The 10,430-nt window shown below is 52.7% G+C and overlaps 1 protein-coding gene across 2 annotated transcripts in view; it reads right to left on the bottom strand.

Moving 5' to 3' along the window:
* Nucleotides 1-313: 313 nt before the first annotated feature.
* Nucleotides 314-10,430, bottom strand: part of MAP2K3 (mitogen-activated protein kinase kinase 3) — a 30,479-nt gene continuing 20,362 nt past the window's right edge. For both annotated transcript variants that reach the window (XM_071443875.1, XM_071443876.1), the window contains exons 5-13: nucleotides 9,195-9,308; nucleotides 8,448-8,567; nucleotides 8,172-8,288; nucleotides 7,978-8,029; nucleotides 7,088-7,215; nucleotides 6,440-6,517; nucleotides 4,161-4,300; nucleotides 3,441-3,486; nucleotides 314-3,035 (exon numbers count right to left, since the gene is read on the bottom strand). In XM_071443875.1, coding sequence (XP_071299976.1) covers nucleotides 2,952-3,035; nucleotides 3,441-3,486; nucleotides 4,161-4,300; nucleotides 6,440-6,517; nucleotides 7,088-7,215; nucleotides 7,978-8,029; nucleotides 8,172-8,288; nucleotides 8,448-8,567; nucleotides 9,195-9,308 — 879 coding nt within the window. In that variant the 3' untranslated portion in view covers nucleotides 314-2,951. The remainder of the gene's footprint in view (nucleotides 3,036-3,440; nucleotides 3,487-4,160; nucleotides 4,301-6,439; nucleotides 6,518-7,087; nucleotides 7,216-7,977; nucleotides 8,030-8,171; nucleotides 8,289-8,447; nucleotides 8,568-9,194; nucleotides 9,309-10,430) is intronic.

Below are 10,430 nucleotides of genomic sequence, written 5' to 3'. Positions count from 1 at the left end.
CCCTCCTGCCCGGCCCCAGGAGCAGCAGAGCCCTGCGGGGAGCCCCTGGCAGCGCTCCCGGGGCTGCCACTCCTGGGATGCTGAGCTGGGGTTCCCGGGCTGTGCAAGCCCCAGACTGGAACCAGCAGCCCTCCCTGCACACCCAGGCCCAGGGGGGCTGCTCCAGGGATCCCATCCCAAGGGTCACAGCTTGTACAATCCCCAAATCAGCAGCAGCATCACCCCACACTATAGGGAGAAAGCCAGATTCCCCTCCAAGCTGCTGCCCCAAACAGCCCCCAGCTGATGCTCAAACAGCAAGAGGAGACAAGAATCAGGTTTGAGGGTGAATTTTATTGGAAATAAGGATGGGGGTTGAGGGGTACAGACCATTCCCAAAAATACAAGGGGAGAGGGGCTTCCCATGCGAGTCAAAATCCTCGCCCACCTTAAAGCCAAGCTGGTTCTCACCAGGGAACTGCCACTGCAGAGGGAATGAGGTGGGACAGGGGAGCAGGGAGGTGGAAAGGACACGGGATTTGGACAGGTAAGACCTGTGTAGGATGAAGCAGAGGAGATGGCACAGGGAGGTGTGGTGTGTTGGCCTCCTCAGCAAAGCCTCAGCTCATCCCCAGGGGCCCAAGCCCACCCCAGAGCCATCTCCCCTGTGTTTGAAAGGGCAGATGCTCCCTTATCCCAAAACACAGAAATCAGGACTCTCTCCAGGAGGAGAAATGCAGAAAAAAATAAAAAGCATGCAAAAAAATTTTTTACAAAAATGAACGCCATTCCCCAAAGCACCAAAAAAGGGTGAGATAAAGGAAGGGGAAAAGAATTTAAACAGAGAAGGGAGAAAACCCAGAAGCTTAACTCAAAACAAAAATAATCCAAAGTAACCAACTATGAAAAAAAATTACAATTGTACATCTCAGCAGCAAAGCTGTCAAACCAAGCAGGTACAGGTGAGTGTCGGGTGGTTTGCAGAGCAGGATGAGGAGGAGGGAGACATGGAGAACATCAATCACTTCCTTATTTTCCATCCAGAGGTGGGCTGGGGGGTCAGGGTTGAACTGAAGCTGAACAGGGTTTGTGCAGCTCCACCTGGGCTGGGTTCCTCAGGGCTTGTGGACTCAGGGAGGGGGATCAGAGGGATGGCACAGGAAAAGCCTTGGCTGTGTGATGCATCAAGGGCTGAAAACCATTTTCCCCAGAGCAGCTTCCCCAGGAGCAGCTGGTGGGGATGGATGGCGTGGAGCACCCCAGCTCCCAGGCAGGGGGTCCCCAGCACTGCATCAAACCCTGGACTGCAGGAGGGGGGATAATGAATTTAAGGGAACATCACTCTTCATTGAGGGGGACCCTGAACACTGGAAATTCACCCTGAAATTCAGACCTCCAGGGCATGAATTTCAGGAATAACATTTTTAAAAGATTCAGTTAAAAAATAGATGCATTTCTTTAAAAAAGAAAGAAAAAAAGTCATCTTAGGCCAGAGTGTTTTCTAGTGACCCCTTCCCCACCTGCCCAAATTTAGCCAGAAAAATTGTTATTACGCCAGATCTGCTGGCCACATAGACATCCACACATTCATCATTGATTTAAAAATATATAATATATATAGAGCACACATACACACACACACAAATATATATTAGAAAAGAAAAAAAAAATCCTTCAGAAAAACTCAATTATTAAAAAAAAAAAAAAAAAAAAGAAAAAAAAAATAAACAAAACCAAAATCCACAGCCGGTGCGTTTATCCGTGATCATGTACAGTAGAAGCCAGAAACCCCTCCTGCCCCCCTGGCTCCTCAGGCTGGGAGCTTGGGGAAACACATCAGGTTTTCACAGTGGATTTGTCAGCAGAGAAGGAGCTGCTCCTCCCTCCTCCCACACAGAAAGGGCTTTAATTTATAGCGAGTTAGATCAAACCTAGGAAACACGTTACAAAGTCCATCATATATAGACATCAAATGTACAAGAGCCCCGGGCCAGTCTCTGGGGTTTGGCTCTCGCTGGCACCCGCAGGGGTTGGGGACAGTTTGGGACGCCAGGGGTGCGAGTTCAGCCTCTGGAACAGCGTCACAGTGCGAGGTCTGACAGCAGCTCCAGGCTGGACAGCAGATGGAGCAGAGACTTCTCAGGGAGCCAGGCAGGGTGGAGGCAGCCAGGGCTGAGGAAGGCGATGCCCAGGGCAGGGATGTGACTCCCAGCCCACAGGGAGGACAGGCAGCTGCTGTGTCTCCATCCCCTTGTGCCCCCCAGGGAAGGGATGGATGCTGGGTGAAGCCCCACGGGCAGGTGGGCTGCAGCTTGTGGCACAGCGGGCTCATGGAAAAATGCCTTTTTCTCCCTCTCCTCCTCAAGAGAGCAGCATTGATTGAGGGAGAGGGATGCCCGAGCTGGTGCTGCCTCAAAGGGTCCTTAAGGTGTTGAGCCAGGCATTAAAACATTCCAACAACATTCCTCTGGTGTGAGCAGCAGCCCAGGGAGCTCCATGAGCCCCTAAAGCTGCGTGGGCTCCTGGGGGCAGAGAGCCAGGCACAGAGAGAAGGCAAGGGAGACCAGACTCCAGGGAAGGGGCTTTGGGCAGGCAGGAGAGGAGTGGGAGAAGCACAGCAGCACTGATTCTCTCTGTCTTCCCCTGACAGCAGAGAAACACAACCCCCTGTGCCGTGCTCTGGGTACTGGGGAGGGGAGGTGGCCTCGGGCACCCACTGCTCCTCTCCAGGGACCTCCTGAGCCTTCAGAGTTCCTTGGCTTGGCTGGGAAGGTGCTGGCTTCAAAAGGCTCCTCCCGGGGGATTTTTTTTCCTCAGGGCAAAGAGAAAAGAGATTTTAATGGGGCCAGAGATGCCCCCAGGCCGGGGAGGTGGATCTGTGATTTGTGCAAAGCACCCTGAACTCGAGTCCTCGCTCGCTCTCCTGCGGGGAAGCCGGGATGGAGGGACTGCAGGGAGCTGGGAGCTGGGAGTTAGGAGTCTTCCCCGAGGATCTCTGTCACAAAGGAGGCCATGTCAGTCTCTTTGGTGTCGTGCAAGGTGAAGAAAGGGTGTTCCTGCCAACGAGATCAAAGAAAACTTCAGCTGACACCACAGACCCCGGGGGGATGTCAGGCAGCTGGAGGTGGACTCCACCCTCCTCCCCAGACACCATTCTTCAGCTAAAAGATGAACTTTGGCATTTCTCAGTTCAGCCCCAGCAGGACACCCCACCTTGGCAGCTGTACTGCCATCCTTCCAGGTCTAAACTCTCCAAGAGCAGACAGGACAGAGGGACAAAACAGCTGGAAACCCTGACCTTAACACCCATGAATCAACACACCCTTCCACCCCTGACACACTGCACCCATCCCACTCCATGCCTGAAAAATCACCCATGTGTTGTCCCATTTCCCTGCTGGACCACTGACTTGAGTTTCAAAACTGGGAATAAAGACCAGCAGAAGCAGCTCTGCACTCACCATAAGTTCTAAATAGTTCATTCGCTCGGCTGGGTTCTTCCTTAGGCTGGAACAAAAAAAAATGGGACAGAAAGGCTGTAGGATCTTTTTGTTTTGCTGAACGTGGTCTGTCATAGGGGATCTCCCCTTCCCATGGGCTGCACCCATCCCTCTCCCTCCTTGCCTGAGCAGGTTTGAACCACTAGCAAAGCAGCCAGGCAGGTGACTGGGGAAGGACAACTCAGTGTTTTGCCACAAAAAGCACCAGCCAAGCAGCTCTGCAGTCTGCCCCACACGGAGAACAACTGGGAAGGGGAGGATATGGTTTCCCAGCACCTGCAGGGTGAGCTTGCCCTTGTCTGGCAGCACCCAGGGAGCAGGGGACACCCTGGGGGAGCAGCTTCCCACAAACCCACAAAGCAGCTTTCCCCCAGGGGCTGCCAGCGGGTGGTTCTGGTTTCACTGCCACTTTGCCAGAAAACACCAACATTTCAGCAGCAGCGACAGGAAAAGGGGAAGAGAAACCTCTGCACCTTCCAGCCTGCCTGGGTGAGTCAGGCTGAGAGCAAAACCAGTTTGGGCAGCGCTTCCTGCCATGCTGAGCACCAGGTACAGCGAGGAGGGCAGAAATGGGCTCCCAAAGGACAGCAAAGCCAGCCCCACACTTCACTCCAACCCCCAGAGATCAGGGCTGCTCCTCAGGCAGGCTGGGAGAGCCAGCAGTCCCTGCTGGAGCCTCACCACTGTGCTGTGAAGTCCACAAACTCCTTGGAGAAGCGTTCAGGGGGCAGCTGGGGCGAGGGCTCCTCCACCACCTGCTTGAGCTGCTGGAAGGGCGTCCCCCAGGACTCGTACGGGAAGCGGAGAATGGCCAGCTCAATCTGGGGTGGAGGCAGGGACACGTGAGAAACACACCAGGAACAACCCCACCATGCCCAGACAGCTCAAATTCAAAGGAAAACCCTCTTTCCTTAACATGAGATACACACCAGGAACAGCCCCACCATGCCCAGACAGCTCAAATTCAAAGGAAAACCCTCTTTCCTTAACATGAGATACACACCAGGAACAGCCCCACCATGCCCAGACAGCTCAAATTCAAAGGAAAACCCTCTTTCCTTAACGTGAGATACACACCAGGTACAGCCCCACCATGCCCAGATTCAAAGAAAAACCCTCTTTCCTTAATGTGAGACACACACCAGGCACAGCCCCAGAATACCCAGATTCAAAGAAAAACCCTCCTTCCTTAATGTGAGACACACACCAGGCACAGCCCCACCATGCCCAGATTCAAAGGAAAACCCTCTTTCCTTACAAACCATTTTCAATTTGGGTCATACCACCTTTTTTTCTTTTTTTTTTTTTTAAATATAAAGACCCAGAGGCCAAAAATACTTCCTTTTGAGGTTGGTTCAGCATATTAATGCATTTACAGGAAGTCACAAAAGATATGTAAAATGGGATTATTTAAAAAGATAATAACAGCACACAGTTTCTACACTGGCTTCCAAAGTGCTCTGCTGGCCCTAAGGCAGCCTCTGGGCCTTGGGCTGGCACTGCCTGAGCTAAACACACAAAAAATCCACAAACCCAAGAAAAATTAAGCGCTAGAACATAATTTTGCCAAAACCAGCTCAATTACTGGGTTCTTCCTACAAGTCACCTCTGCTCCATCCCTCATTTAAGCAGGAAAAAGTCTGTCACAGCTCTTGGGTAGTGTCCTCATGCCAAGGATCAGTTCCTGTCTCAAAATGGGCAACAGAACCTTGAGACCTGCCTGGTAGGGTGTGATGAGATGGGAGAAATAACAAACCTGAAAGGACAGAGACTGGGACAGAGCCCAGCGTCCCTCCCTGCCTCTGGCTCAGGCCAGGGGAACTCAGTTCCTGCTGCTTCAAAACTGAATGAAGCCACCAGCCCAGGAAGGCCTGGAACAGCCCTGCAACTCAATGGCCCACAAACTGTCTGGTCTGAAATCAATCCAACTCCTTCATAAAGAAAATAAACCTAAAAAACCCCAGGAAGCCAGCCCAGGAGGAAGACACAAGAAGGAACCAAACATCCTGGGGCTCCATTCAGCTGCAGGCTGGCCAGCTTCCAGCAAGGTGTCCTCTCCCTTCCAGCTTTGGAAAGGTTTGGATATTCCATCACTCAGAGTCTCCCATCCCACAGCTTCCTGCAGCTCAGATGACATTCCTGATGACATTTCCAGTCAGCCAGACCAGCTCTGCCCTGGCATGGGGACACCAGGCAGAGGGGCTTGGGTTTGGCACTTGGGTTTGGATCCCCACGCTGGGGAAAAGGGAATATTTGCCAAGACACAGCATACACAAACATAGGGATGCAGCCCCCAAAACAAAAGCCTAAGAGGGCACAGGAAAAGTTCCTGAAAATAATCCACCCTCAGAGAGAGTCTCCTGGAAAGCAGGAGCTGTTTCCCAGGCAGCATCCCTCGGAGCAGCAGCTGGGATTTCCTTTGTCCACTGGCGCCAGAGGATCTCAGCTGCTTTCTGCAAGATCTGCTTCTTGCAGGAGGCAGATAAACCATCCCAAGCAGCTGCAATTTTGGAACTGAAAGCATTTCCCCTTCCTGTTGGCTGCTCTGAGCTACCCCGCAGGCAGGATTTGCTGCAAACCACACACAGCAGCTCTCACTGCAGCAGGACTGGAATCCCCTGCAAGGCTCTGGTGACTTGGGGGGTGAAGCAGGAAGGCTGAGCCCCAGCTGCAGCAAACCCTGCTCCAGTGACTACCCCTCAGCCAGCAGGCAGAGAGCTGCAGGGCAATTCAAAGCCAGACTCTTGGATACTCAGCGTGGATATTCATTGTTATCCTGATATTGCCTGCTGGGAGCCTGAATTCCCTGGGTAATTAACCTCATTGCCCATGTTCAAATTGAGTCCTGCTTGATGGGCACCCACCCAGCTGCCAGTGCTCCCAGCAGGGTACAGCCCCACCTGCCCAAACCCCATCCCAAACCCTGGGCTGCAGATCCAGATCCCAGCCCTTGGTGTTACCATTGTGATCCCAAGGCTCCAGACATCTGACTTCACGTTGTAGCCCTTCTGGTTCAGCTCAGGGTTTATTCTTTCTGGCTGTAACAGCAAAATGGGAGATGTTACCACTCCTGCTTTCCCAGTGCAAACCCCACAGAGCACATCCCTGGCTGCAAAAGCCAGGCTGGGTGGATTTCCCTGGCTCATGTCCTCAGGGAGGCAGGGTCTGAGGTTAAATCCAGCTCTGATGAAAGCCACATCTTGCTCCACACAACTCACATCAACTCTCCCTCTTTGCAGGGGAGTGAGGCTTGCATGATCCCTCCCCCAGGAGCACACACTTCCCACATGGATGCCACAGCTGGCAAAGGGAAATTCATACTGACTTGAGGATGAAACTAAACAATCCTGCCAAGAAAAGCCTCAGCACTTTCTATCCAACAAGGAGCAGTGCCACAACCAGTTTTGTGTCCTTCTGCAAATGGAAGGGGCAGAGGGAGAGTCACTGTGGGATTAACACAGAGCTGGGCTTAAAGGGAGGCTCTGCTGAGTCAGGGAGAGCAGAGCACTCCTGAGTGGCTTTCATCTCAGGCTGGAGGGGGAACAGGCTGATTTCTGAGCAGCAGCCTCTTACAGGCAGGGCTGAGGCTGCACAGGGGTTGCACTTACAGCCATGTAGGGTTTGCAGCCAGCATCCATGGTCTTGGCAACAGAGTCCACCAAGTAGCCACTGATGCCAAAGTCACACATCTTCACGTGGCCCTCCTTGTTGATCAGCACGTTGGAAGGTTTCACGTCTAAGAGGAAATGCAGGAGGGAAAGTTGAGCTTGTTCAGGGATATTGAAGAGTCTGAGGCAAAAATGGCAATTCCCTGCAGGCCCCAACACAGGGGAAGGGAGACAAAGCCCCTCCAGTCTTATTGCAATAAAAGTTATTCACAGGACAACCGTGTCCTTAGGGAGAACAAGTCCCCTCTCCAACCAGGCAGGTCAAAAGGTTGAAATAAAATGTTGAGGAGTTTATCCCCAGCTCCTTAGGAGAGATTGATGGGCCCAGCACAGCCTTAAAAGCACAGCTCTACCAAATCTTCAGGAGAGTTTGACTCATGCACATCCTGATCTGTCCACAACTACACAAGGGACTTCACCAGGGTGGAGAGCAAGACCTGGGTGTTACAATTCCCATCTGTGATTTTTTAAGGTCTCCTTCAGCCCTCACTTTGCTAAAACTACTCAGCCAGGAGGATTTGGGGATTTTTATCTCCAAGAGCTGCCTTCAAGGCATTTCTGTACTCCAAGAGGGACAGAGATGCTCATAAAATACAGGTGGTGAGGAATTCTGTTGTTACATTCAACCCTTCATCTGGAAAGGAGGAAGAGAACAACATCCTGCAGAAAGGGAAGCATCTCAGGAACAAGCATCTAGATCTGTTCACCACAGTCCTGAGCACCAGCAGATTCCACTTTAGGCATCCCACAGGGACACAGCACACCTGGAAAGGTGCCCTCCCCTAACTTGGATCTCCAACCACACTCCACTAACCCCATCCAGCATTTACCTCTGTGGATCACAGACAGTTTACTGTGCAGGTGCTCCAGAGCTCGTACAATCTGGGGATAAGAGAGTGGAAAAGCACCCATCAGTCACAGGCAGCAGCAGCCTCTCACTGCAAACACACCACAGCCCTCAGCAGAGGCCTCCAGCAGGCTCAGGGGATGCACAAACCCATCTGAGAACCCAAGAGCCACTCACAGACACAGCCATTTTCCCCAAAATGTCTTCAGGGATGGTTTTCTTCTTCTCCAGTACTTTCTTGTAGAATTTATCTAGGGAAGTGTCCATGAGTTCCATGCAGATCCACACGTCACCCTGCGGATGGAGAGAAAGCAGCTGAGAGGGAATTCCCTGGAAACCCAGGGGAGATAAAGGGCTGGGCTGAAGAACACAGAGGGGTGTTTGGGGACAGTTTGGTGCCTCCAGTGCAATCCCACAGCCCCAGGTGGCCCCAGGCACCCAGCAGGTCAGTACCTCACGGAAGAGGGCTCCGTAGAAGGTGACTGTGTAGAAGCAGTCAACTGTCCTCATGGAGATGTCCAGGTCCATCAGCAACCTCTTCTGCTCCTGAGTGTTCACAGTGGCTCGAATCCTCTGAGACAAACATGAAACAACAAGAGTTTGGTGTGAGTGGGGTAACCAGATATCAGATATTCAAACAATGGAAGATATTAGCAGATATTCAAACACTTGGTTTAGGTTGGCTAACTGGCCAATGTGCATGGCTAAAAGCAAGCAAAGCAAAAAGGCATAACTATAACTTCTGATTGAGCTCCTTGAATCCCCCAGCCTGACTCAGGACCTGCAGTCCTGGGGCCAGGGTGTTTTATCCTTATTTTGCAGCCAGCAGCACCCAGGAGGAGACGCCCAAATTGCCTCTGCCAGACAGAACCTTAACGAATGCCAAACCCTTGGCACGCTCTGCAGAGGGTGCAGGGCCAGGCCAGCAGCCTGACAGGCACTGTGCCACGCCAGCCCTGCACTGCAGGCACCAATCCTGGATTCCCAAGCCTGTTAACAACCCCACTGTGCCCAGCCAGTATCAGCACAGAGCCTGCACTGGCCAAACCACACCAGGAATGCCAGAGGCTGCCAAACCTAGATAAACCCACCCTGGTTTTGTCACAACCAGTGGAGCTCAGCAGGTCCTCTGCTCCCTTGGGGCTGTTCCTCGTGGTCCCCAGCCCAGCCAGGTGTCCCAGCCCAGCCAGGTGTGCTCACCTTCACGGCCATGATGGTGCCGCTCTGCGCGTGCCGCACTTTCTCCACCACACCATAGGCCCCGCGGCCCAGCTCTGAAATGCTCACCAGGTCATCAGCTTCCACCTCGAAGTTCTTTAGGGAGAGAGGACAAAATGGCATCAGGGAGAAGCAGGTTTATCAGCAAGGACATCAGCAACACTGTCAGCTCACTGGTGCAGAGCGTTTCGACAATAGAGGACTGCGGAGGCACCACACTTGGAGAGGATGGGGGTATTTTTGGCTCTGTTGAATCACAGCCCAAACCCTCTCACCCCACACTCACCAGGGTTCATTTAATTCCCCCTCTGTAGCTGGAGATCAGGGCTTTCATCCTTTAAGCCCAGGGAACGTTGCCACTACACAGGGCACCAAAGGTTGGTGCCTCACTCCCTGTGGGGGATTACCCACCAAGGGTATTTCTGCAGTTGCTGAACTATCTGCAGGATTTTAACAGCTCCTGTGCCAAAATGGGCAGCTGTCAGGAGCCTCCACCAACAGCCAGGGATCCCTCACCTCTCCCCACATCCCAAAAATCATCAGTCACAAAAACCCCTGTGTGTGTCTAACACCACCTGTGCAAAGCCTCTCTTAGATGGGGTGCACACAGCAACTCCATTTCTAATTACCAGTGAGTTCACACAGGTTTCACCCACTTTCAGTACCTTCTCCTACCACCACAAAGCTGCCAGCAAGGTAAAACCTGAGTTAACACCAAGAAAACAACTACCTAAGCTGTGAAAAAACCATGGCCAGTGCTCAGCCCAGCGAGTGGCTGACACTGCAGGGAGCCAGCGAGCTCCTGCACCAGCCACAAACAAGTTTCCCTAAAGCCACGTTCCCCTCTAATTGCTGCCTCTGCTGGGCAGGGCACCAACCCAGTGACACACGGGCTATTTTTGGATGCTGCATTCATGGCTCCTAATAAGTCACAGCCTCCTTCCAGCCAGCCTTTATCCAGCTTTCCTCCGGTCTCAGGGAACGAAAATAATACCAGGATGCCAAAGTGCCCCAGTGGCCACAAAGGCAGTGAGGGTGGGAAAGGAGCACGGCACAGCTCCGGATACGGAGCTACGCCCTGAGCAGGGAGAGAGGAAACGGCCTCTGGCTGGGACATGTGGCTGCCAGCACTGTCCCCTCAGCACAGGCAGCAGCCACCAGGTCTGCCCGACCTTCCTGCCAGCCCTGGTCCCAGCCAGATGTGGCTGTGGATTGCAG

Source organism: Agelaius tricolor, unplaced genomic scaffold (assembly GCF_023055355.1).
Source record: "Agelaius tricolor isolate 1412-34295 unplaced genomic scaffold, bAgeTri1.0.p SCAF_19, whole genome shotgun sequence".
NCBI classification, from domain to species: Eukaryota; Metazoa; Chordata; class Aves; order Passeriformes; family Icteridae; genus Agelaius; species Agelaius tricolor.
This window is presented reverse-complemented; position numbering and strand designations above follow the sequence as displayed.